The 27,973-nt window shown below is 41.7% G+C and overlaps 1 protein-coding gene across 2 annotated transcripts in view; it reads right to left on the bottom strand.

Moving 5' to 3' along the window:
• Window positions 1–17,366: 17,366 nt before the first annotated feature.
• Window positions 17,367–27,973, bottom strand: part of AEBP2 (AE binding protein 2) — an 88,662-nt gene continuing 78,055 nt past the window's right edge. Inside the window, exons 7-9 of one of the 2 annotated variants that reach the window (XM_054036344.1) lie at window positions 21,379–21,492; window positions 21,050–21,116; window positions 17,367–19,430 (exon numbers count right to left, since the gene is read on the bottom strand). In XM_054036344.1, coding sequence (XP_053892319.1) covers window positions 21,062–21,116; window positions 21,379–21,492 — 169 coding nt within the window. In that variant the 3' untranslated portion in view covers window positions 17,367–19,430; window positions 21,050–21,061. The remainder of the gene's footprint in view (window positions 19,431–21,049; window positions 21,117–21,378; window positions 21,493–27,973) is intronic. The other variant, XM_054036353.1, reaches the window with a different exon arrangement.

Here is a 27,973-nt window from a genome sequence, read left to right as displayed (position 1 = left end):
TCCTTTTGGGTATTCTGGCCTTGCAACCCTTAGGGTTCACATTTTTAAGTTTTACTCCACAACCACAAAGGCTAGAAAATTCCACTACCTGAGAATCACAGCTTAGTGTGTGTTTAGTCACATGAATCCATGAGTGCTTTAAGAAAACCAACAAACACTGTACCATTAGTTAGGGCACTTGGTCTGGTTCATTTCTCATTTAAATAGATACATATGGCAACAGCTCTTATTTGTCACCATAGAATTGAGTACTATAAAAACTCTGACTATAATTATATGGACTGAATTCTGGAGACCAATATCAACCATCATTGCTTATTTCATTCAGACTCACCTCCCCCCCCCCCCCCCCCTTAGCTAAAAGTTTGTAATACATTGCGATGCTTTAGGCTTGTGGGGTACTATGATGCATGTGAATGGCACTATATACTTTAATCAATAACTTGTTCAGTTTTCTGGTAATTCACTTACTACTTCTTGGTACACGATCAATTTAAAACAAAGCAAAACAGAGTTTTAAAACTAATTGACACAATACTGCCTCAAAGAGAACTCTTCAGCCCTCAACAGTGACTTGACCTGTACAGACTACATTACTTCCTCAGACAAAAGCGTGAAAGAACAGATAGCCCTTATAACATGTCTTGGGAGCCAGAAACACTAGACTGGTTTACCAATAGAGAAGGTACTTCCAGTCTCACTCCCCACACACCCTCCCAACATCTCCTAATCTCCAGCCCTTAAATCTGTACTACCCTGCAAACATGTCTATTCACCGGTAGTCACCTCCTTGCATGCAGATGTGGTATAATAGCTCTCAGATGTCACTAGGGCCTCCCTGCCACCAGTCACCGTGATGGCATCTCTTCCAGTGACTCAGCCCTTTGGCCAGTTCACCATCTTAAGTCTACCCCTTTTGGGGTCACAACTGTCCAAACTAAGAGTCTCAAAATGTCTTTCTGACCTCTCTGGAACTATTCCTCAGCCCATCTTTGAGGCTTAGCCTGCAGCCCCCCTGCAAGGCTTAATAACTCTTGTGATGGGCTTGTACAGCCCCCGCACCCCCCATTGGGGCCAGTAGGAGAATCCACTTCTAGGTTCCTGCCCAGGGCCCTGTACTGAACAATTAGGCCTGCTCCTTTACCTGTGCTACTTCCTCTCCAAACTCTTACATTCTCCTCTGGGGATCTCCACCTCTTCCCTACTTTAGGCAGGGTCTCACCTGGGCCTCTCTAGACCTTTTCCTGTCTCTCCACCACCTCTTTCTCTAGCTGGGTTTTATCACTACTTAATCCCAGCTCACCCGCTTTACTTCAACTCTTTATGGGGAAGTGCCTGATTCCCCTCAGGCGCGGCTCATTCTGTAATCAGAATGCCTTAGCCCCAGGCAAGTCATCCTGTTACATACTCTCTCTCGGTTTCCTCGGCACTGGGGGCATGATGGAGTATGAAGCTACACTCCTGTGATTCCCAGCTAGCATACCACCACCAATGGCTGATATACTCCAGCACAGTTTAAGACAGCCTTCAGATGGCTCAAAGTTGTGCTAGTATCCAAAACAGCTCTTCAGCTTTCTGTTCCCCTAGTCCTGGAAATGGTCATGAAAAGCCACCTTTGCTCCCCCACTCCCAAGGTGCAGTAGAGCTCCACTCAGTGTAGCTGAGAATTGAGCCCACCATATGCAAGAGTTGCTTAGATATGGTGACAGTGATATGGATATATACATTGCTGCACATATGCATATAAGTGATATATATGGTTTTAGTTCTTTTCTTTCACTAGCCAGCAAACACATGGGTTTTAGGCTGGAATAGTGTAGGGAATATACAGTTAAGTCCTGCAAGGTGCTGACCACTCCAGACCCCAGCTTGGTGAAGCACTTAAGCAGGTGCTCAATATTAAGCACAAATAGCCCTTTAGCCTTCAAGGAGACTACTGGCAGGCTTAAAGATACACCCAATCAAGTTCTTTGTTGGATCAGGGCCAAAATGCTCAGTACCAAGCGGGATCAAGCCCATGCTAAGGAAAGTGGAATGCTTTTGTGCAACCCTGAGACAAATGGTGAGTTCTGTATTGAACTATAAGTTGATATGTATTTGTTTAGACATCTTCATGACCAGTAAGTTAAAGCCACAGATGTTTACCATGCAAATCCTTCTCATAAACTCCCTATATTGGAGGCAAAGTAGACGGTGGAGTTCTTTATACCAGGGAAGGCTGTGTGAACTCTGACATTTGGTTCATAGAAGTGCTGGGAAATGCAGTCTGATATGAGGGCAGGCATTTTGATACAGACATGTTTGTTTCCTATTTCTGGTAAACTGAAGACTGTGGGTTTAAGGTGTTTGTTTTAATGAGAAGATGGTGATGACTCCCCTGTCTCATCCGTGGAACAATTTTTTTTAATGAAAGATATTATTTTTTTATAGATAATTATCTCACTTTGGGTGGGTTTCTGGGAAGTGCTATACTCCCCCAACTCCCACCAACTTCAGAAGGAGCTCTGAACTTCCCAGGAAGTGCTCAGCATTTTGCAGCTAGGCCATACAGTACTCGAATTGAGGCGCTCTCAATAAGGCATAGGAAGGGTGCTTGTTGATGATGCATCTTATCAAGTGGGTTGTGGTGGTAATTTTGCTAATTTACTGTTATTAAATAAACCGTAGTTTTAATAAAACTCCTTTGTGTCTTAAACAAGATGGTCACAACCTTCCACATGAATCTTTCAGCCTGAAAAGTGCTGTATCATGTGTATTTTACATGTTCTTTAGGAATCATACTGAAAAAGTTTTAGAAATGAAACGGCTCTCAAGTGTCTCTTGTTCTGAGGGATGTCACTCATTGTAGTCCCAAAGTTAAATATGATCCACACAAATCTAATGGCCTCTCTCTTTTACTATTGAAAGTTGTTTACCTCAGAACTAAAGAATTATGAAACAAAGGCCTTGTGTACTCATCTAGCTAAAGCAGCACAACCCTTTTGAATATGGACACAACTATATCATTTAAAAAATGCTTTTGAGGATGGGTTATTCCTGTAAGGGGCAGGGAATAAGCTATATTGATAGAAATGTATCAGTAAAAAAATTCACCAGTTTAGTTAAAAACTGTGTTGACCAGGCCTAAAACTATAGAAAGCTGTTTACAGAAAGCTATTTATAGAAAGGTGAATCCTCTAGGATTTTAAGTTTCCTGTATGAATAATTTCTGTGTGTCTTAGTTTGGGCCATTGTCACATATTGAGCCTCATGTTCAGGTTTTGCCAGGTTGCTCAGTGGTTTGAGCATTGGCCTGCTAAACCCAGGGTTGTGAATTCAATCATTGAGGGGGCCATTTATGGACCTGGGGCAAAAATCTGTCAGGAACAGTACTTGGTCCTGCTGTGAAGGCAGGGGACTGGACTCTATGACCTTCAAGTTCTATGAGATGGGTATATCTCCATATTAATATTAAACATACATACAAAGCAAGCAGTGTGAGGGCAAATGTTCATTACAGTAGTTGTGAATATCTTATATGGAACAGCCTGACTTAGACTTACTTACACCCACTTGTGACCTCACTGAAAACTAGAAGCTGTACCTGAGATGAGCTTTTCTGAATAAACATTTTAAAAACATGCTTTTACTTCATAGTCTTGCCACAGAGACATAAAAATAATGAGCCAGATCTTCAGCAGAGGTAAGGTGTAGTTCGACTGTAGTGAATAGATGAGGCTGTAGCTCCTAAAAGAATCCCAGTAATATCTAGCTCTTATCAGTAGATCTCAAAGTACTTTACAAACAAGATCAGTATCATTATCCCCATTTTAGAGATAGGGAAACAGGCACACGAGGTGAAGTGACTTGCCCAGAGGTCACACAGGTCTTCTGAGTTCTAGTCCAGTGTCTTTCCACTAGGAAACGCTGCCACTCTATAGCATTAACTTGATGAACTATTATATTCCCTTTTATATAAGGGACAAAAGCTGGTGAATTATTATTTGTGTTAGATATTTGTTGTATGTCTGGTCAGTGATTTCACTGAAGTATATGTGACGAGTGAGCACATACTGAACAGAGGACAATATCTCCCACGCTTGTGAACTGAGGCAGAATAACGTTTTTAATAAGTAATCACACATGAACTCGCTCACTGTCTCGTGACGTCCTTTTATATTATCCAGCTTCCTCACTTGCTTGGAAAGAAAGAATCCAGCTGCAGGCAACTGACAATTAAATGCTTCGGATTTCAACTGCAGCCTGTGTGCGCGTGTGCGCATCTGCTGTGCTATAAACTTTGTTTTAAGTGCAATTGACATATTTTCCATGCTCCAGGACAGAATGTTCATGACATGAACCCACAGAAAGCCACGTCTCTGCCTTCCATTAACTCAAAAGTAAAACTACAAAGCATTGTTCAAAATTAAAGGTAAACAGATTAAAGCTCTTCATTACTCAAGGCAACCTTAATTCTAGATTGCAAAGTTTTACTCTAACATAACTTACCTTATTAATTATTATTATTATTTATCTAGCCCCAAAAATGTCATAATGCCAATACCTTCCAACTTGGATGCATAAATTTAGGCACCTAAAGCCATGTTTAGGCACAGAAGTAAGTGGGTTGAATATGTTGTCTTATATGTATTACAAGGTCCCTGCCCCAGAGATTTCACAATCTAAGGCCCAGATGAATCCCTGTGCCTCTGTGGAGTCCCATTTAAGTCAACGAGGCACTGGACAGGGTCAACCCACACAGACTGCGTTGCAGGAGCTGGGGAGAGAAGGGCACAGAGCTGCCTTGACCTGCTGTGATCTTTCTGCTCTCTCCTCTCCCCACCTGTGAAAATAGGCTCCTGAGAGGAGGGAGGAGAGAGAACTCAGCTTGTGATTGGCTGCTTGCACCCCAGGAGGTAGGGAAAGCAGCTAATTACCAGGGGTTAACCCCCTCAACAACTTTTCTGGAGCTGTAGAAATTTTATTTGCCAGGTCTCAGACTCCTTTAGACCTGGCACACTTTAAGCACTACACACAAGTTGCACCACTCTATAGCTATATCAGTTTAGTTAGATGAATACAATGATTTCAGTGGAATGCAATCACTCAGGTGCACTTTGCAACATGTTGCATCAATGTAAGCATGGCCCAGTGTTCTCAGGTATCCCAGGCTGCCTGCAGGTGTGCTGCCTTATGGGAAATTTTCATGGTGTACTGCAGAATACCCACCAGCATCCAAGGGAAGTATGGGTCAAACCTCCATCATCCCTTCTGCTGTAGCCCAGAAAGCAGCTGTTTTTACAAGGAAGCATCAAAGAAGGAAGGATCTTTCCATTAAATGTCCTAGTCCTCTCTTCCTAATGCAATAAACATTCTTTCTTTTAAATAGGAAACATGCTGTTTTCCTCTCAGCTTCACTCACCTGCCCCGACTGTTCACTTGTCCGTTGAAAGAAAATCACTGACTCTGCTCAATTTCTTGCTTAACTTTGCTGGGTTAGAAGGCCTGCTGGATCTTATGTCTCTGACTCATAGGAGAGTTTGCTTGTCATCTTCACATTAAGTATATCAGGGGATCCTTTGACTTCAACCTCCACTAGCAGGCTACAAATAGAGGGAAAAATACTCCATGGTAAGGGCATTAAACTTAACAAAAGCCTTTAAACATCATCCAATAGGCAGTACTCAAACCTTCTACAAGCAAAACAGCTCAAAGGATGGCTGAACGACTAGCAATGATGTCTTATTTGGGACTAAGCAATGGGATTTATCATCACATTACTTGTTTTTTGTTGTTGTTTTTTTTACCAAAAAGGATTTGCACCACAATGAAAAGGGCATTTCTAGAAGCAGCAGATGGGAATCCACCATAAATCCCGATACATTTTCTTTTCTTTTTTGCAGTTTCTGGTGACATAAGGAGAAAAGGTGCTATAGTGAAAGATAAAATAATAAATTTAAGATTTATGACCAGTCCCAAAGCTAACTGGGGTTACAAATCTGTATTTCAGAAGCTGTAACTTTTTTGGGAACATCTCACATGAAATGTGTTCAAACAGTGGGCTGCTACTTGGATCTTTTTATGGTTTATTTTTCTTATTGAATTTAGTATTGTTGAAAGGTACCGGACAAACAGTAGTCTGCCCTGAAGTCCTATTTATCTCAGGAGTAGGTACAGCATCAGAAGTGCCTTGTCCTTCAGCACTGACCTGGAAGGATCATGTCCCCTCAGACCTTGTCCCCTTTGCTGAGTGTGCCAAATCTGAGATTTTTAGCTTTGTAAGGGTCGCACTATAGAAGCGGGTGGGGGAAAAAACAACCCTACTATTTCCACTAGTATATACTGATAACTGTAACAGAGCACTGAGGAGGAGAGAGGGAGTGCTATTGTCCACCCTCAGACCTCCAGCCTTGGGCCCTAAACAAACAAGCAAGGTTTGTCTCCACTGCCTTCCCCAGAGCTACAGTCCAGCCAACACAGCTTAGAACACATTAAACAGAGAAAATAAGGCTTTCCCCCCCGAGTGTTCAAATATCTTTTCATTGTCATTGCAGAGGGTATGTCTTAGAGTACAGCCATGTTCCCGCTGAGTATTTGCCTGGCTCTGTACTAACTCCTCATTGCAAGATACTTTCATGCACTCCGATTGGGACAAATTGTGCAAACCCAGCAATTGTCTCCCTCTTTTTGATCTTTATATCTAAAGAGCTGTCCCTGAGAAGTGCAGCTTTCTGTCTCTTAATCCTTTGCTCAAGCACGCATACCAGGCAGCAAACTCCAGTCTCTGACGACCCTCCTAAGGCCCAGACAGGTACTGTAACCTGTCAGACTGTCCTAATGCTATCTTAAAATGGGAATAATCAGCTCCCACACATCCCTGCAAAATCCTGTGCTTCGGGCCATAGCACTTTCTGTAATGACGTCACAAAATGTTGCACTAGAAAATCTCAGCCTCTCATAGGATGACCAGATAGCAAGTGTGAAAAATCGGGACAGGGGGTGGGGGGTAATAGATGCCTATATAAGAAAAAGCACCCAAAATCGGGACTGCCTCTATAAAATCGGGACATCGGGTCATCCTACCCTCTCAGCAGAAATGGATCTTCAAAGACTTATGACTCACATTCACCTCACATTCTAGAGTGGCTTCTGCCAGCATAAATCTTAGGGGAGGTCCCTGGGACTGGAAAGTCTACTGGGGAAGACTGAGATTGCAGTGGTAGAAAGTGACTAGAGATGAGGTCACCAAGGGAACAGCATAACCCTGGAAGAATATTGTACTGGCTGGGAACAGGATGTCCCAGGAGCTGGGAATGTGCAGATCTATTACATCCCCAGAATAGCCTCTCTTATCTGGGCCCTCTAAGGCAGTGGTTCTCAAACTAGGGCCACCGCTTGTTCAGGATAAGCCCCCTGGCGGGCCGGGCTGTTTTTTTTGCCTGCCGCGTCCGCAGGTTCAGCCGATCGCAGCTCCCACTGGCTGCAGTTCGCTACCCCAAGCCAATGGGGGCAGCGGGAAGTGGCGCGGGCTGAGGGATGTGCTGGCTGCCCTTCCTGCAGCCCCCATTGGCTTGGAGCGGCGAACCGCGGCCAGTGGGAGCCGCGATCGGCCGAACCTGCGGACGTGGCAGGCAAACAAACCAGCCTAGCCCGCCAGGGGGCTTATCCTGAACAAGCGGTGGCCCTAGTTTGAGAACCACTGCTCTAAGGTACCTCAACTGAAACTTAAAACTGCCCACACCCAGCAGTGATATTGAAGGCGGGAAGATGGTGGACACAGCATCTGCCCTTCCTGGGATTGTGTCCTTCCAGGGCAGTGAAACTGTGGGAGCCATAAGAAAGATTCAACATTTACCTCGTGAAGAAGTTACATTTCAGCATTTTTCATTTAAGTATAGGGAATTCCTATAATTAGAATAAAATATCTATAGTTGAGTGATCATAACAAAAAGTTTCCCAAGTCTTAGATTGCCTTGTTTGTTTGTTTGTTTAGAATTTTACTAGGACACACACGCACACACTTTCTGCTCTTTGCTTACCTTGAACAGTGAAAGCAGACTGGGCAGTTTCACTGAAATTTTGCATGCAGAGTGTCTGCCTCAGGCTTATTATTTTTGAGAATTTCAGACAAAATGATTCAGCCATTTCTGAGAACATGGCTAGAAAAAAAACACACTGTTTTGCCCAGGTTAAAGAATTCTGTTGACCTTTTCTTAGAACAGTCCAGAGGCCCCATGCTTTGGAGAATGGATGAAACTTGCCTATGGGGTGGCCTCTGTAGCCTTTTGCCATCATTATGAAAAACTGCCTACATTTAGCCAAGTTATAAGCATTTGAACACTTGCAGTGCACACACGTTCAGTAGAGACCTCAATTTTAGCTAAATTTTCCTAAGATTCCATCATCACTGAGCATGCTTGAGTCTCTCACTCCTCCTAGGGCTGGCCCGACTGCATATGCACCATCCCCACAGAGTAACTGAGCACGCTCCAGCCAAGGGCTACAGGGACAAAGCTGGATTTTCCCTGATTGCTCCTCTAAGCCAGGGTGGGTCTGGGCATGGGAAACAGAATAGGGAGCCTGTCTCTCCTGTGTTCTCCATAACATCCCTGTGGCACCCAGGCAGCCTAGAGGAAGAAGTGGTCTGATTAATACGCAGAGGCGGCAAAGGCTGAACTAGGAAAGGGAGAGAAGTAGATTGGAATAAGAAGTCTGGTGAGACGCACTGGAGAAGTGGGTGGGACAGAAAGATTGGATGGGCAAGGAGACTGCCAACTCCATTAGGCAAAGTATTCGCTACAATAAGGATTTTCTCAGTGGAACACTTCAAGACAGTAAGTACTATGTTTTGGGGCTATAGCTCTTAAGTGGCATATCTGCAAACATTGATAGTTGTTGTGAAAGTACCCAGGGCCCTTTAAAAGTAATCTGGTCAAAGTATTTGACAGGCTGTTTTTTTTCCCCTCCCTGTTAGCTTCAATTCAGTTCATCCATTATTCATGAATGTGGAAAAATTTAGAAATGTGACCTTGCTGATTCAGGTGAAATTTTCCAAACGCCAATGAAAATCCGCCTTTGTTTTTAATACAGCAATTTCATAAGACTCAAGCGAAACACACGCCTACTTGCTTTTCCAAACCTACACATCAGAATAAATTTATTAAAAATTTAAGCAGAATAATTTATCAATAGATATCTTAAAACAAACAATCCCCAAACTCTGCTTGCTTCAAGCAAGTACCAGGTTAATGTCATTAACAGATAAAAGTGCATCTTTATGTGACTATAAAAGCCTATGTTATGTTTAGACATCTTTCCCTTCTGGAATGTTGTTTAAAATACCGTTTTCAGGGACCAAACTGTTTATTTTACTTGCAAAGCTGTGTGCATATGGGAGCCATTTGCAGAACAGATCTGTGAATGTTTACTTGAACAAGTTATAGCGAACGGTTGAAAGTGACAGACTGTAGGTTCAACTATCTACCGTTTTAAAAGTAAACTATGGAGAAGGAAAAATCCTATTTGTCACACATTTATAAGAAAAAGAAGGGAAACATTTGTGGTTGTGTTCATGTCCATGTGTAAAACAATCAAGGTGTAATAGCAGTGGTAGAGCATGAAATGACAAGTTCAGCTTGAAATCCTGGATAAAGCCAATTTTTACCTAACCGGAATCATAAGCTCTGTGGGCAGGCACTGTCTTTACACTGCCTAGCATAGTGGAGTCCTGCACATGACTGAGGCTGCTAGATACTACCACAATACACAATCTCTCACCTCTTGCAGTGAAAAGCAGCAAGGAATAAAGTCAATGCTTGAGATTCTGATCTCAATTATACCAGTACAGAATCCCGAATAACTCCATTGTTTTCAAATGGACTTAGTCCAAATTTATATAATTTTGTAATCAAAATCAGAATCTCACCCACTGACTATTACTTTGTGCAAGGCAAAATTACATGGGCATACATAGTGCAATTGGGACAGAGTCTCGTCTTGGTTACACCAGTAATTCATTTTGTAATAACTAATTTACATGACAACGTAAACATTAAGAAAGTACGTATGTGTTTTATCTGTCTTTTAATGCAATGCAGTATATGGAAACTGAGCACTATATGAACTGCCAGTTCTCAGCAGATCACCTTGCTCCAAGGACAAGTTTGGGAACACAATTTCCATTGGCTCAGCTTCTCAGTAGCCATTCTCCCTCATTCCCAGAAAAGTGCTGTTAACCACTCCTTATTCCAAATTTCTACCATCCACCTGAAGCTTAGGCCAAGATATTCTAAAGTTCCTAGAAGATTTTGAATGCTTCAGTATTTGGGTGCCCAACATGAAACTTTAAAAGGGCCTACTTTTCAGAGAACAGGGTTTTCAGCACTTTTTAAAAATAGGGGTCCTTTAAAGTGTATTGTGCATATAAAAATGTCCCCAAATCAGTCATTATTGAAAATCCTTGCCTTAGTCAACTACCCAAAGGTTAACAAGCATAGTAAGCAACCTGCTCTGTTTTCTGCTCCACGTCCTCAGAGTAACAGCAGCTAGGGAATTTGAACACAAAACCAATTCAGAGTAAGTCTAAGGTAGGGTGCGTTACTCATACACTGAAGGACAAATTGCAGGCTCTTCTGAGAAAAGATGGGCAGTCATTAATATTTTTTCTCCTGCTGCAATTATAGTGCAGATTGCTAGCAGCAAAACCATTACAGTCTCTAGAACTTCATATAAATTAGTGATGAGATGCATCCCTAATACGATGTTATGCTCATAATACTCACCTGTTATTGTATTTGGGTCAGCCATATCTCCCCATAGCTCTGCCTATTGCTACTGCCAAAGCCACCCATCCAATGCAAACCTTGGGCAACATTTTTAACTGCAATAGAAGAAAGGTTTCAGACTTAAGGAACTGTCAGGTCATCAGAAGGGAAATGACACCACAGATTTAGTCACTGATAAGGCCATCCAGGCGCTGCAACATCTATTGAATCTTCATTTTTGTTGAATCAGACAACGAATGCTCTTGTATTCCCATGGCACTGGCATATTTTGCCCTAACTTGGCAATACTTAACTGTGGAGAGACTTATTTATATTATGTGCTAACATTACCCACTAATCAGTTCTCAAAAGGCAAGGTAGAAACATTTCAGAGATGGAACCTCAGAGGATACATATGAGTGCTGACATGTAGCACACAAAATTAAAACTGATGCATTGTGTTACCTGACCCACCCAGCAGCAGAGCAAGGGAGCACAGAGGTTTTTCCCAAGCTTTATGGTTACTTTTTTGTCTTTCTCTTAAGGCACAATACTTCTGGAGAGATTTATTCCGCTGTGGACAACACTTCCAAATACAGACCTTGGATTAAACCAAGTTAGCCAATGAACCTTACAGACAATAGCAAAAAGAGTATGTGTGTGTACACACAAGCTCTACATCTACACTAAGTTTTAAAACCTGTGGCCATGAGTCTCAGTGCTATGGTGCTCAAAGCAGCTGTGTAGATGTTTGGGCTTGAGCTGCAGTTCCAGCTCTGAAGCCCTGCGGGAAGGGCAGTTTCAGAGCCTGAGCTCCAATCTTTGCAACGTCTGCACTGCTGTTTTTAGTGCTGTAGTGCAAGCCTGAGTCAGTAGACCTGGGATCCGAGACTTGCTACCATGGGTTTTAAAATGCAGTGTAGACATACCTTCAGTGTTCCTAACCATCAAAAGGAAGAGCAGAAACCATCATCTATCCCTCTTCTGCTCTCTGCCCCTCCAACTTCCACTATCACCAACAGCAGAATTGCCTCAGGACCCACAAGCCAACTGCCAAAATATTACTCCACTTGCACTAGATTGCAAAGATGTTCAGCGTATGATCAATACAGGTTCCGCTGGGCTTACCAGACTTGAAATCCTGGATAAGTCTGTGGGGTCCAGATATACATTTAGTAAGGTCAGATTTATGCAGAGGCACTTGTCCCAGCTTCTAGTCACTGTAACATCAATTTCATCTTTCACTTTTAAAAAAAAGTTTCTAACCCTAATAGTTGAAAGAAGAGCTTGAAAATATCATCCAAGTGTGACTGATACAGTAATGTCTGCAAGGATCTGCAGAGGGAAGCGCAGCAGTCACTAGAACCAGGGGGGAAGATGGCCATTACAACAGACCTGGCCCTTGCAGAGCCAGATGGAGGGTTGTGGCTGGTTTGAGGACTTAGATTCCCTGCTGAGCTCTGCAGAATTTGCTCCTCCTCAGGGCTCAAATGTAATCTGAGGGCTCTACTCCTTCCTTCTGGCTTTTTGGCTTCACGAGTCAGATTGTTCCACTCACAGCACCAAAATTAAACAGGATTCCATAGATTGTGCAGAGCTGCAATTCTCCTATTTTTGTATATACTTAGTTAATAGTGAACTGGTTGAAATAGATCTTTAAAGTAAATTGAATGGGGCAGTTTGACTGTTTGATAGCCGCCCCTCCCTCCCAAAAGCACCAGGTTGCTGACCCAGTGAGACCTAGACCAATTCAAGTCCTCTATATAGTCCACTATCCCGTGTCTCTGACAAGAGAGCAGAACTAGATGCTGCCAAAGATGAAGCAGGGAACCCACAAGTGGACTATTTGGGGAAACCTGCCTATGGGGAAGTTTCTTCTAATCCTTTTAGGATATATCTACACAGCAATGTACGCCTTGGGTTAGTGGGACTCGGTCAGCTGATCAGCATTAGGGAACCCTGGGCTTGAGCATCTATACTGCATATAACTTTAGATTAACGATTTTCTGACCCGTGCTTGAACCTTGGTGTCCATACTGCAATGCTCAAACCCAAGTCAAAGTAACCCTATCCCAGAGTGGCTAGCAGCCTCTCTCCACCCCATGTCGATACCCTAGCCCAATTCTATTGATGGGACTCAAGTCCCCATAAGGAGCACGAGTCAGTAAACTGCAAAATAAGCTCCTTTGGTAGCTCTCGCAGTAGAATGACTGCAGTTGAGGTGGCTTTATACACTGAACTACCATCTAATCTGAGAACTGGGCTCTCCATCTCTAGGCTGAGTCACATTGGCAGGAAAATGCCCATGTGCCCCTGTTCTGAGGACAATTAGGACATCAGTCTCCAGGACTGTCAAACTATTAAAATGAAACGTTGCAATTCTTCATTTTTAAAATGGGATGTTAGATGAAGATTTTTGGTTGGTTGGTTTTTTTAAATTTATTTCTGTCTGTTTTGAAGTTTGACATAAAATGTAAGTTTCAAAGGAAACACACACACACACACACCCCAGCCTGGCTGCTGCCAGCTGCAGAGGGGTGAAGTGCACGCCCATGGCTTGGAGTGCAGTGTGCTCCAGCATGCCCCAGGGAACCCTTAACCCTGCCCCCACCACACCCCAAGAAACAGGGATGAGGGATCCTCAGGAGGCTGTGGGGAGGTCTGGGGTTGGCTCCACTCACCACCCTCACAGTGCGCACTGCCTGGGCACCCCTGCACACACAACACTAGGGACAGCAAGTAGAGCAGGACCAAGCAGCTTCCCTGCAGGAAGGGGAAGTGGCAGGGTTCCTGGCTCAGCACAGCGGGCGGAGGGATGAACCCCAACATCCTAGCAGCAGCATGGAGGAACCAGAGTCGCCGCTGAAGGAGGCTGCGGGAAGGTTTGGGGGCTGGCTCGCACTTGCCACCCTCACAGCATACACTGCCCGGGCACCCCTGCCCATGTAGCCCCAGGAAGGGCTCGGCTGTTGGGGGGGGTCATCCTCCGATCAGCTGCTTAGTCCCCATGCCGCTCTCTGGTCCTTGCATCGCAATCTGGATGTGCTCTGATGAACTGGAAGCAGCTCTTTGCAAAAAGTTTCTTCTAATCAGTCTCCATGAAAACCCTGAAGGCTCTCTGATGGTGTGCTTGTAGACAATGGGTTAACACTGACCTGAGCTGCTGCCATTTGCCAAGGGAGGTATGGCTTCTGTTTGCAATAAAGTGCAATAGACTGCACCAGTTGTTCTTAAACAGGGGGCTGCAATCTCTAAGCCAGTTCCACAGGGTCCGCAAAGCAAGACTGGCACTAGATTGCCTAGCTTCCACTATCCCCGCCTGGTGGCAGAAGCCAGAAGCCCTTCTACCCCTTCCCTGCTTGGCCCTAGAGTTTTTATAGCATGTTGGGGGAGGGGGCAGTCTCAGAAAGAAAACGGTTAAGAACCCTTGGACTGCACCACAGATTGTTGGCATAAAAAGGACTAAGAAATTGCCCCAAGGAACTCTGGGATATATCCAGAAGTCTGCCAGGACCTAGGCCAAGCTGTGGCAGAATGCACACAGGAAAGCAACAGGGCTCAGACGTTAGGTCCCAGCTTAACATGGGCTCAGACCCTCCAGGGTCCTGGGACCCTAGGTTTGAGCCCTAGGTTAACACATTTGGTGTGCGGACACAACATCGGTTAGGCCCAGGCTTACATTGCTGTGTAGACATACCCTTAATGAGAGGCTGTTTTATGCCCTGAAGCTTAATCATTTCCAAACTTTTTTAAAAAACGTTAACTGGGGCAGCGAACTGCCTACTTCAACATTTCTTCAGCCATATACACAATAGGACCTCCATTCTGATGAGGACCTTCGGGCATTCTGGTAAGTATTACATTGTTCTGAGACATGTAATTGAAATGGTAATTAACTTGGATGGGTGATTTACTTCAGCTCATCAACATTAACCCCTTTTTCCTCACCTGCAGCAGTTTGCAAAAAAAGGGGGGGGAAAGCCAAGTTAAAAAAAAAAAAGTCTGTGAAGAGTATGAATTTAGTGGTGAAATTTCTGTAGTTTCTATTGATTTAAATAATCTGGAAATAAATTGCAATGAAGGGGAAAATATCATCAACTACAAATTTATCCTGTCATTGTGACACTCCACCCCATATTCTTCATAGTGATATTATGGCACAATTATGATGCATTTTGTACAAGATAAGTCATGTGAGGTGCCATTGGAAGTTATGATTTGCTGAATATGATTATCCTATTTGTATGCATGTATCATTTTTGTATCTGACGTTAAAGATACTATGTATCTATACTTCAAATGTAGTTACACCTGGGGAACATCCACTCCACCCCTTCCTCTGAGCTGGCTATGCCCTCGCTCCTCCCCGCCTCCTGCAGCCACGAAACAGCTGATAGGGAGGTGCAGGGAGGGATGGGGAGGCGCTGATCAGTGGGACTTCCGGTGGGCAGGAGGTTCTGGGAGCAGGGGGAAGCAGATGGGGGGGGGGCTGCTGACACATTACTGTGGCTCTTTGGCAATGTACATTGGCAAATTCTGGCTCCTTCTCAGGGTCAGATTGGCCACCCTGCTGTAATGGATGGCTATGACGACTAAGGATATGTGACCAGGCCACATGATTCTGGGCTCCATCTTGGGATGTCAGTATTTTTCCACAAAACAGTCTGGGAACCAAGTTTTGAAACAAAGGGTTCAGGGTGCAGAAGGGGGCTTGGGCAGAGGGTTGGGGTGTGGGAGGATGAGGGCTCTGGGGTGGGGCTGAGGATGAGGGGTGCAGGAGGGGTTCAGGCATGGGGTAGAGGGTTAGGTGCATGGGGTGAGGGCTCCAGCTAGGGGTGAAGGCTCTGAGGTGGTGCCAGGGATGAGGGATTCAGGAGAGGATTCAGGGCTGCGGTAGAAGGTTGGGTGTGCAGGCTCTGGGGTGGAGATGAGGGATTTGGAGTGCAGGCTGCCCTGGGGCTGCGGTGGGGAGAGACACTTGCGCCCCCCCCCCCCCCCAGCAGGTCAGGGCCAGGGGAGAGATGGTGGGAGAGAGGCATCACTCCCCACTGCAGCCCTGAGCATGGGCATGGGGCTTAAGAGGCACCTGCACAGCTCAGAAGGAATTTAGGTTCCCACCCTATGTTAAATCTATATAAGACAGGGAGTGACATCGGTGGTGCTTCGCTCCCCACACCCCTGGAAACACCTGAGGAACAAAGACTGAACTGAGGGAAGGACTAGACCCAGGCAAAAGGGATTTCTAGCCTGTGTATGAAACTCCTGGGGATTCAAAGCTGTAAAGCATGTGCAACTTGTCCATTAAGAATCTGCAGCCTGCTTGTATCATTTCTCAGAGTGAGATTCTACTAATTCATATTCAATCTATTTAGTATATTAAGCTTAGTTTGTTTTTTATTTGCTAAGTAATCTGCTTTGATCTGTTTGCTATCATTTATGATCACTTAAAATCTATCTTTTGTGGTTAATCTTGTTTTTGTTTTAATCTAAACCCATGAGCTTTGACTGGAGTGCTTAGGGAAAATCTCTGCTTGGTTACCAAAAGTGTGCATTGTCCTCTTCACATTGAGGGTGAGGCGGACCAGGTTTAATACCCATATACTGGCCAGATTTGAACAGGGCAGGACAGGACTGCTCTGGAGTCCTAGGCTGGGAACCTGGTGGTCAGAGAGACTGTGTGTAACTGCAGCTGGATGTCCCCCTACCTGTGTGAATGCTGGTGAAAGTGCAGGCTGGAAGGCTTTGCAGCTTGCCACAGCAGTAGAGTGTGACAGGGAACCCAGGCTGGTGGATCAGAGGGCTCAGTGGTACCCCAGTTCTAGGTGGTACCCCGAGGAAACCCATCATAGTCATACTGCAGAAAGGCAGCAAACCTTCACAAATACAAAATGAGAAAATGCATTCTCTGACTGAACTATTTGGGTGGCTTCTCCCTTATGAAAAATGTCCTATAACAGATCTCTGAACAGAAGAACGCAAGTAAAAGTTATATATCTGGGTAATACCAATAAAAAGAGAACAGCCTGAATTACTCCAAACTGGAGAATTAATGTTATTCTTCAGAAATACTCTAAGTAACATTCAACAAGTCACTCAGACAGATGTGTGGAACTGCCATTGTGTGTGCCTGGAATACCTCTATCAAAGTTGGTATTTGTTTGGCGCAACAAATCAGTGGTACTTAATTCTTGCATCTGAAGCAGACACAAAAGAATTAGATATATTTAGAACACGGATATGTGTAAGCATAAATCATTTCAGAAACTTTCTTCAAGCTAAAACAAAGCTAAAAAATTCACTTACCTTTTTGTTACTAGTGCAAACTCAGATTTAACTCTCTGTCCCCTCTGCATTTTGGTTTTAAATGGACTCTTTCCCCACCATGCCCTTCCGCCCCACCCTGGGCAACTGCTGCATCATTAGAAATCACAAAATGCTTTTCTCAAATGCAAGAAAAGACAATCACTGGTTGATTATTAATGGTTTACAGGTACAGTACAGGATTTATATCCAACAACTCTTAAGTGTGCATTCCATCATTTATAGAGGAACTAAAAAGATATTTAATGTATATTTCAGATCTTTTAAAACCTTCATTGAATGGTTACAATTTGGAAGCTAACATGTGGTTATTTGCTTTGTTTTATTAGAAAAAATACTCAGGCAAGGTCTACAATCATCTGTCAATTATAGATGACTTACAGGGAACTCATGAAGCAATAAAATTAAAAAAATACAAATACAAACTATATCTGAAACACTTCTATTTGGCAATTTTATAACAAATTTTAAAAAAGAACCAAAGAGATTGTGGATTACTTTATAGGTACAGAATAAGCAGTAGATGAAGTGCTCAAGCAAAAAAATTAAACAAAACACTGTACTTTTTTAAAAAATAAAGTCAGGTTGCTACAAATCTTATGAATAATACCCTTATTTATTAAACAACCAGTCCAGAACATCTTATATTAGTGGTGCTTTTAATCTGCACTTCATTTTGTTTGATAAGATTTTTCATGTATATAAGTAACATATTTAACCCGTTGGAGCCAAGCAAGTCTCTTGTGTCAGTACCAATGCAGAATGCATTCGTATTATATTAGGAAACACTTAACCCTGCAGCCAAAGGGTTAATTCTAAGTTTTATTCTATTTAATAAAATTTTAGTGTAAAAACTGCTGGTTTTTTGTTTCACTGTAGTAACGTGAAAATGCCTCCCCAATAAGGAAGACTAATTCTGCAGTTTGACTGCATATATCCACATATATTTTACATTAGTTCCTTCCAACAGCAAGGAAATGACTGATTTCACGTTCACTATCAGAAAGGAGTGCCATTATGGATTCTGTTCATCCCTCAAAGATTTCTGGGAAGGATGTTCAATGTATTTTTGTTCTTACAACAGATATTAACAGTAGTACATAGTCCCTTAGGTATGCAAACGACTTTTTTTGTTGTTAGGAAGGTGCTTTTTTAAACATTTCTTCTGGCAGCGCTAGTGAATTACAATATCCTTCCATATTTTCTAACATAATATATACATTTTAACTTTCATGCCTCTAGAAAAACATCTACAGTACATTTCATAATATAAAAATATATTACAAATCTGCTGAATTATTTACAAGCAATGTCCTATTATCTATATGCAACATTTTTGTCTCCATACAAGACTAACAAGTTACACACATTTCTATTTCTGTAAGTTAAAAAAATCCATGATTTCTTGCTTATTAAGCAAGAAAGTGATTTTATTTTCCTTTTCAAAGCCAACTTTGGTGCATAAAGGTTGAATTTCTAGATGTTTTAAAAAAATATCATTTTCTTTACATCTAGAAAAGATTAGGCCAAATAAAAAAAACACATACTGTACAAGTGACAGTCTTAAAAAGGTCAAAAAATTAAAATCAAACACCAATTTCACTAACTGCTTAAGTAGAGGTTTTTCAAAAACCGTTCAGTAATAAAGATTACATAAAAGTAGACCTCATTAACATACAGTACTAGTCCTGAAAAAGGGACAGACATACTGCAACACTCTTAACAACACCTTTCAGTCTCACTTGGATATAGGAATTTATAGTTGATTGGGAAAAACAAGCATTCCATTAACATCTGTTTAAACATCATTTAATGTCTCTTAGTTTTTGTGAAAGGACGCACACGTGTACAAATGACGACTGATCACTATCCACCATACTCAGAAGGTAATAGGATAAAGCCTGGGTAGTTTGTTCATTCTCTGGTGAGTGTTAAACTCTTAGCAGCTTGTTAAGAGTTCTCCTGGGAACTGTGTAAGTTGTGATGGTTAGTTACTTCCTCTTTTCATCAAACTACTGTATATACTAACAAAAGAAAAGCAGCTTAAAGAAGCAAGCATGCAAAGCCTTTTAGTTGTTCCACTAAGTTGCCAGAAGAGTGTTTGCTCAGTCTCCCACTGTACCATTCCATGACAATGTGGATATACAGTAATATATTAAGATATTCCACAGAAGCATCTACTTCATTCACAGAATGTTTACACTAGGCATAAATATTATCTAAGGATTTGGAAAAAAAGGATGGGGGTGGGTTGGGGGGCCTTGACTAATGTGCAACTTTATTTCTAATTCCATTGTCAGTGACTAAGACTGCAGGTGTCCCCAATTGCTTGGTTTTTACCTCTTCAACCTCTTCTGTGGCATTGTTCTGAAAAAGAAGATACATTTATGGTTCAAGGTCATCTCAACAGCTGATTCAATATAGTTGTATATGGAGTACTTTGGAGTATATAGAGTATACACAATTTATTTTCATTAAATTTTATTCAAACTGAAATGTCATTTTAGAAAATCCCATGCCAGAATCCATTATATCAGCCTTTGTACTGAGACTAGTATCCCTTCAATAATTCTTTCCCCATTCAAGTTTTAGGCTCCAGTTTCAGTTCTTTGATCACACAATACTGTGAGGTTTCCAAAAGAGCAATATTTACCAGTACACAATTCCAGGAGTTAAAATTCTAGAGTACAATTTATATAGTTCATGGGGGTATTTTAGCAGTTTTACTGGGGTATCTCTTAGCCCAAAAACATTAGTTTCAGTTGAAAGGATTATCATATATCCATTTTCATGGAACTTGTAGAAAGTTGGCAAAAAATAAATTAATCAACAAACGGATCTATATGACATCATTAAATTCCATTTGGGCCATAAAATTACAAGTAACTAATACCTAAAGCAGGGAATAAAAACAGTTTGTGTTAAACATTTTAAAACAAGATACAGTCTAATTTTGCTCATCACACTTATGAATTATTAGTTCACATCAGTAATTCATATTCAAGTAAGTATTTTAAATACTTACATTTAGAGAGACAGCACATATAGCAAAATTAATTCTCTCCATACTCAAAATCCATTATTTTGATTAGTGAAGTAAATTGGCTATGAAGGTAAACTGAAAGGCTTAATACACATCCAGGCTTAATACACATCCAGACCTCAGCTGAGTATTCTGTGTATTGCTTTAGACGTTAGTGATGTCAAGAAACACAGGAACACTGAACTTTGATCATGGCAGTAAATGAAAGACAACCAGATTTTCAATTTTTTTACGCTTTTATAATTAATCCTACACATGTATCATCCTGTTATTGATTTGGGATCTTAAATTATTTGAAAAGAATTGAAAGCATTTCAGATTACCTTTAAAATTTTTTACACAAGATACAACTGTGGGCCTCTATAGGATTAAGTATAGCATGTTAATACAGAGGAATAAAAATAAGAAAATTATTAGAAATGTGATGATTAGAAGCCAATCTGAAGTCCTAAAAAAACACACGTGTATGCTGCTTAAAGACATGTACTATCCCTCACCCCACCCCAAAGGCTAAAGAATCTTGTATTAAAAAAATAATAGTACTTGTATACAAGTACAGGTTTCTAAGGCTATGTCTACACTACTGCGAGAAGTTGACCTACGCTATGCAACTCCAGCTACGTGAATAATGTAGCTGGAGTCGACGTACTTTAGGTCAAGTTACCGCAGGGTCTACACCGCAGGGGGTCGACGGGAGAAACTTTCCTGTCGACTTACCTTACTCTTCTCGTCAGGGGTAGAGTACTGGGGTCGACTGGAGAGCGATCTGCTGTCGATTTGGCAGGTCTTCACCAGACCTGCTAAATCGACCACCAATGGATCGATCTCGGAGCGTCGGTCCCAGCTATAGTGTAGACATAGCCAAAGTCATACTGCATGTATTACAGCTGAATGTAAAATATGAAAAGATAAATTTGGACTTTAAAAAAATTGGTATACAAACCAGTATGTGATCTTAACAGAAGTGATCTTTCAGGATTCCACTGTATGTACCTCCTTTACTAGAATTTCTGTACACCAAGCACAAAAAAGTAAAATACACTTGGTAAATACATACATTCCCTGTTTCTCAGTTACTAGAGTTCAGTTCAAGAAGTTAAGCAATTCTGAAAAGACTTAAAACCTCAGAACTTAACCCCTGTACACTGCATGATTGATGTCCCCTGCACTGGTGCATCATGCGTTAGCAATCTTGGCTTCTGGCATCAAAAAGTTAAGTGATGCTTAAGACTTTACTGAAATAAAATAAGAGGTTTAAAATTAGGAAGTTACCTGTATATGTTTGGGTCCAGAAGCAAGGCAGTATCTTTTGGTAGTTTTGATAAATGAACTACTTTAGTTTTTAATTGATGTCGTTCACTTTCATTTACCCACACATCAGGCAGACTATGAATAAATAAAATAAAAATTTTCAAAAAAGATCAACCCTTTTTCTCACCACAAAAGTATGTGGCAAACTAGCACTTATGAAGTATTTTAATATAATCCTCAAATTTCATGTACTAAAATAGCATCATCACTGGGGTGGTAAAAAGACAGCAGAATTTTCATACATTCCTTACCTTTACAGTGCAAAAGAGACACTAAGAATGGCTGAAGTTATAGTTACTTAGAAATACTGGATGAAAAAAATAAAATAATGGCCTTGCATTTTGAATTTCAGAATTTTGGCATTTTAAATGTAAAACAAAGAAAAGCATACAGTGACTTTTAACAAAGAAGAATAAATTTAACTTAAAGTCTCAAATCTAAAACAAAAATAGTATGTTTGATTTTTCAAGTATTAGATAATGATAATCTAGAATACTAAATGCCCTGAGCTTCACCCTGGACCAATGAACCTGCTAGTTATTTGCTTAATTTTCATAAAACTAAAGCTTACTTGACGTGCTCATCAAAATATGGATTTCCTGAGTCAAAATAATGAAGTAAAATGTATTAATTCTCTCTTTTGGATATATAGAAAGCTAATTTCAAGCATGTTCAGTATCTAGTATTTCAACTGTTCTTAGGGTGAGATACAATAGAACCTGGTTACTACACAAATTGAGAGGTAGTCCCAGTGCTGCGTATAATGAGACTTACGGGTAAGGGCTTGGGACAAAAGAAACTCTGGCCCAGTTCCTAGTACTCAACAATGCTCTGAAACAAGACTAATCCACTTAAAACTGTCTTTTTCTTTTGCTGTTTAAGAAGTTGTGAGCGCTAAGGATTGTGACATGCACGATATATGGAAGAATGCTGCATGGACATATATGAACGCACTTTACAGAGAACATTGATGAAATGTAAAAAGAAGTTTCTATAAAATGTATTTTAGAAATAGGGAATATTAACTGTTCCTAAGGGAGCCCGTAGCACAGAAAATTTTGAAAAGAAATCAATGGATTGATCCAAGTCAGATGTTTGGAATGGAAATTAAATTAAAAACAAGAAATTACCAACTAAAGCTGAAAAGGAAACAGAAACAAATAAAAAAAGTTGTTCATACAAGAGATACCTGGAATGTAGAACAAATTGCCAAAGATAGCAAGTTATGAAAATTAGTCCTTTTGTAAGCCTAAGAGGCAATTTGAAACCCTTAAGATGGAGAAAATACAGTAGAACAGATTATTTTTCTGAACCCCAAAATCAATTGTAGTTTTTATTATTCCCTGTGTTTATTGGGAAGACATGCCATCTGGTGTTCTGTCCTGGCTCTTACCTACATCAGATAGTACAGAATGTTTATGGATTTACAACTAATATATTAAGTTAGCTACAAAGGTGTAGTCCAAGTATTGTGTCAGAACATGCAAATTGACTGGCTTTCTTGAAAAAGTAAGGTAACAGTTCACTTCTGTTGAAACAGCAGAAGTATGCACATTACAGCATTCCTTTAAATGGACCAGAACTTCCACTCTTTACATTTACTTTAAATATCGGATTGTCTATAGTCACTTCTCTTCTGCACTGTACAATAGGTTCTAAAATGTTGTTCATTTCTTTAAATTGAAATATTGAAATTCAACTTCACTCTTTAAAAGTAAAATATTGCACTGAAAATTTAAATCATATTTCTATTGATACTAGAAACTTTCAGGTATTAAGCAAATAACCTTTTATCTCCTATACTGTCATAGGAATAAGTATGTGTTACAGTACTGTTACAAATACTCTCACAACTTAGAATTCTATTACAAGATATTAAGTTCTATTTTTAATACATTCAGACTCAAGCTTGCCCAATGAAATGGCAAGAACAGTACTTCAGTGGCAGCTGAAATATTTATAATACCCTTCCCATTCATGGCTGAAAATTACGCAATCATCCTGCACTTCTGTAGGTGGCAGCAGCAGCAAAAGAGGAAAAAAAAAAAAAAAAAAAAAGAGGCCACAGGTAGTTACAACACCAAACCAAAATGCCAAGGACTCCAGGAAAGGAAAAAAAAATAACTTACCAGTAATCCTTGTTCTCTGAAGACAATAATTATAGTAGAGCCACACTGTTGGGTTCATGCTCTTGCAAACAACCAGTTGGGACACTGAAAATCTGAGGTGTTAAAACCACCTCATCAGAACATGTGTTTGCCTACCTGCTTTTGAAGATCTAAGATATTTAGATTACACCTGCTCATCACAGTGGTATCTGAATCAATCTTCAGTTCTTATTTGATCTATCTGAAACTAAAAATATTCCCTTGCTCCAAGAGATGTTGGTTGAGTGAATGAATGCAGAGCTATTATATGCGATTACTCTCTATAAATGGAAATTCACTTATGATGGTGTCAAGCTTGAAACCTGAAGTCCATGCCTAATTTCAAATTATATGATTGCTACAAAACTAGAACTTTTTTATAGACAGTACCATAGGGATTTTATTTTGAAAGTCTCCAAAGAAGGATGCGCACATACCACCTTATTGATGCAACCATTTAACTTTTCTGAATTTTAGCTCCGAAGTATTCCAGATACAGTCATATGCAAGAGCATGGATTCAAGAATGTGGCCCTATTATAATTCTACTTACCTTTAGAAGAAAAAGTAGTAACTTCATTAAAAAAACTTGTGGAAAACCCAGGGATTGCGCAACACTGGCTAAACTACACTCCTAATGGGTTTCCTAATAATATTAGAACAAGGTGGAAATAAAAAGATTATTCCACTTTTCCATATAATTAGGATTATAATATTTGCATACAAAAGAACTTTTCTTATTTGAAAGAGAGAGCTCTCATCATTATTTAAAGTAGAGTATTTTAGAAAAGTAAATCAATGATGTATGAAATATTTTATACTTACAACTTTCTATTTGCCTTAAACCTATTTGAGGAGTGTTGAAACTGCTGTCATTTGAAATCTGGCAGAACGAGAAATTACTTACCTTGTACAGTAACTCGAGTTTTTTGAGAGGTGTCCTCATCAGGACGTGTGATTGACTGTGCACTCTGGAATGAAGATCTTTCATCAGCAGTGGCCACAGGTCCGTGCATGCTTGTTCCCTAGATACCCTCATGCTCCAGTAAAAGGGCATATAGGAAGGGGTGAACCCACTGCCACTCAAGTTCCTTCTCAACCACAGAAGTCCAACAAGAGACTCTCAAGGGAGAAGGGAAAGAGGGCCTGTAGTAGAGCACCCATAGGTAGCTCACATCTCAAAGAGCTCCAGTTACTGTACAAGGTAAGTAACCTCTCCTTTTTCAAGTAGCGTCCTTATGGGTGCTCCATGTCACAAAAAGAACAGGAGTACTTGTGGCACCTTAGAGACTAACAAATTTATTAGAGCATAAGCTTTCGTGGACTACAGCCCACTTCTTCGGATGAAGCGGGCTGTAGTCCACGAAAGCTTATGCTCTAATAAATTTGTTAGTCTCTAAGGTGCCACAAGTACTCCTGTTCTTTTTGCAGATACAGACTAACACATCTGCTACTCTGAAACATGTCACAAAGACTCCTGAGCAGTACCTCCATCATAAAGGAGGGTGCTGAGGAGGTAGAATCATTACAGAATGTTGAACAGCCTCAGCTCTGGAAGCAATCACAAGAGCATAGTGCAGGGTGTATCAAAGATCAGGGGGCTGCTCTGCAGAGGTCTGTGATGCATGTGTTTCTCAGCATGGCAACTGGTAGAGTCAGCCAGTGGGAAGGGGATGAAACCCTGAGGCTTTAAGTTGGATCCTGCAATCCATTTGGGTAGTCTGAAGGGAAATCACCTGTACTTTCATGTTTTCTGCAATTGATAAAAAAAAATCTGGGCGAAGCCCTAAAGGGCCTAGTGCTAGCTAGATAAAAGGTAAGATCTTGTCTTACATACAGTATATGAAGGCTCACTTCTTCTCTTGAAGAGTTGGGCTTGGGATAAAGCAAACTGTAGGCGATTTTCTTGGCTGAGGTGGAATTCTGAGGAAACTTTAGGAAAGAAGCGAAGGCATGGATACAGTCACCGTGTTGTGATAGAACACCATGCACGGTGGGTCAGCTATCCAGGCCCCAACCTCCTGTGTCCTCCTGACCAAGGTGATAGGTATGAGGAATGGGGTTTTAACAGACAGATGGAAGAGGAAATAGTTCACCGTAGGTTCAAATGGGGGTTTCCTCAGTGCGGTGAGGACTAAATTGAGTTCCTGTGGTGGAGTTGGTTCTTTAATTGTAGGGAAGAAGTTTAAAGAGGTCTTTGAGAAACCTCATCATAGTTGGGTAGGTCAAGACTGAAAACCCCTCAATGAGGGAGGGAAGGCTGTTATAGCAACTAGGTGAACTGAATGCAGGGGTAATCCCGTGATTTTTAAACTCAATAAGTCATTGAGAATGTGTGTCAGGTGAGACTCAAGAGGAAGTATAGATCAGTGACTACCAAGTCTAGAAGTGTATTCTCTTATGTAGGTTTTTTGCTATATTTAGATGCTTGAGCAGTAGGGGAGTCGGAATGAAACATATAGCAGTATGTGAGGCCAAGGAACTCTCAGGGCATCTCCCACTGAGTTCCACCTGTATCCTCCCCTCAAGCAGAATCATCTGCACTTCACAGTGGATGGAGGGAAAAGGACAGGACCCTACTTGTCCTTGCCAGGGTTGGGTGTATCCCCTGCTAAAAGTTTTGCCAAGGTGAACCCTGAATGAAGGAGGCTCAAGCGGGAACCCTGAATAGACACTTCTGAATCTAATAAGGAGTTATCTCCTGTGTCAACTGGAGGGGCAAATAGTGCCAGTTACCAGTGTTTGAGTGAATACAGAGGCCTGAAATGGGTCCTTTAATTGCATCAGTACCAGACCGTGTTAATATTAAGATATCAGATAGTGTCCAGTTGATAGAAATGGAAATGAATGTGTGTATCCGCAATGAGTTTATGAGAGATTGAAGACAGTGATGGTACGAGGGGGCAAGACAACATTGAACACGGTAGGGGAGGTTAAGTAGACTCCAGCAAGCGAGATGGTACCAGTGGGGAGCATCTCACAGTACTCCTCAGCAACAATGGCTTACGCTCCTCCAGAATCTGAAGGTCCTCAAGGGTCAAAAGACTAGACAGTACCAGGGCCTCTGGATAGGAAACATCGGGAGTACCAGAGATGTCACTGAAGTACAACTGGTGCCTCCTTCATGTCTGGCTGCTGGAGGTAGTACTGACAATGATTTCGACTTCACTTGGGAGTCCTTATGTCAGAGTCACTGAGTCCAGTGCCAATGTAGGTGGCACTGTAGATAGTTTACCTGATGGTTTCTCAGTACATGGCATGGTTTTTTTAGTCTGTGCTGTGGTCTTGGTGGGAGCCTCAATGATTCCCATAACTAGTCACAAGGTCCCCTGTGACCCAGATTGAGGGTAACTTTTCTCTTTCTTTTCTCCCATTCTGGAGAAGGAAGCCTTCTCTTCTTCAATGGTTTAGATCAGCGGTTGTCAAACTGTGGGTCGTGACCTCAAAGTGGGTTATGACCCTGTTTTAATGGGGTTGCCAGGGCTGGCTTAGACTTTGCTGAGGCCTGGGGCCGAAGCCTGAGCCCCACCCCCCGGGGCCGAAGCTGAAGCCTGAGGTTGGGGTTCAGATTACAGCCCTGCCTTGGACTGAAGCCCTTGGGGCGCAGAGCTCGAGTGAGCTCAGGCTTTGGTCCCCACTCCTAGGGTCGTGTAGTAATTTTTGCTGTCAGAAGAAGGTCACAGTGCAATGAAGTTTGAGAACCCCCAGTTTAGATGGTTTCGAAGGGCCTGCAGGGTCTTTGCTTACTGCCAGTAGAGACTATCACCAGAGCTCTCTGAGGATCTAATGTACAAAGGGGATGACTCAAATCCCATAGGTCTCAGGCAGCATTCCACTGACAGGCGTTTGAACCTGTCCTTCCTCAATTATTAGATCTGCTCTTAAATCCTGAGCTGATCTTACATTGGGAGGGGATGCGAGATTCCCCGAGGCAATGGAGCAGCTTGAACGGTCTCTGTGGGGGAAAGACCCATGGCAGGTATGGCAGGCTTTAAAGCCCAGGGTCTTGGGCATAACAAACTCGAGGCCATGACCCAAAGACCTGAGAAAAAGCAAAGGCCCGAATCAGGCAAAAAAAGCGAAGAGGAAAACCCCCTTTTATAAAAGCACAAACTGTGCTAAACAAAAATGAAAAAAAATAAACATTTTAGCAACAGGATAGCAAAACAAGAGGCTAGCGAGCAGATGCTACAACACAGCCACAGGCGAATAAGAAGGAATTGGGAGTGGCAGCGGGTCCATCCCTCCTGATATGACCTCATAGAAGAGCATGAGGGTATCTAGGGTACAGTTGCGGACCCACGTGAACTGCTGATGAAAAATTTCATCACGTATCCTGACATGGAGTATGCACAAAAACACTACTCAAAGAACATTCAAAATCAAAGAAAAGCAACCAAACACGCTGAG

The sequence above is a fragment of the Malaclemys terrapin genome, chromosome 1 (genome assembly GCF_027887155.1).
Source record: "Malaclemys terrapin pileata isolate rMalTer1 chromosome 1, rMalTer1.hap1, whole genome shotgun sequence".
Lineage (NCBI taxonomy): Eukaryota > Metazoa > Chordata > Testudines > Emydidae > Malaclemys > Malaclemys terrapin.
This window is presented reverse-complemented; position numbering and strand designations above follow the sequence as displayed.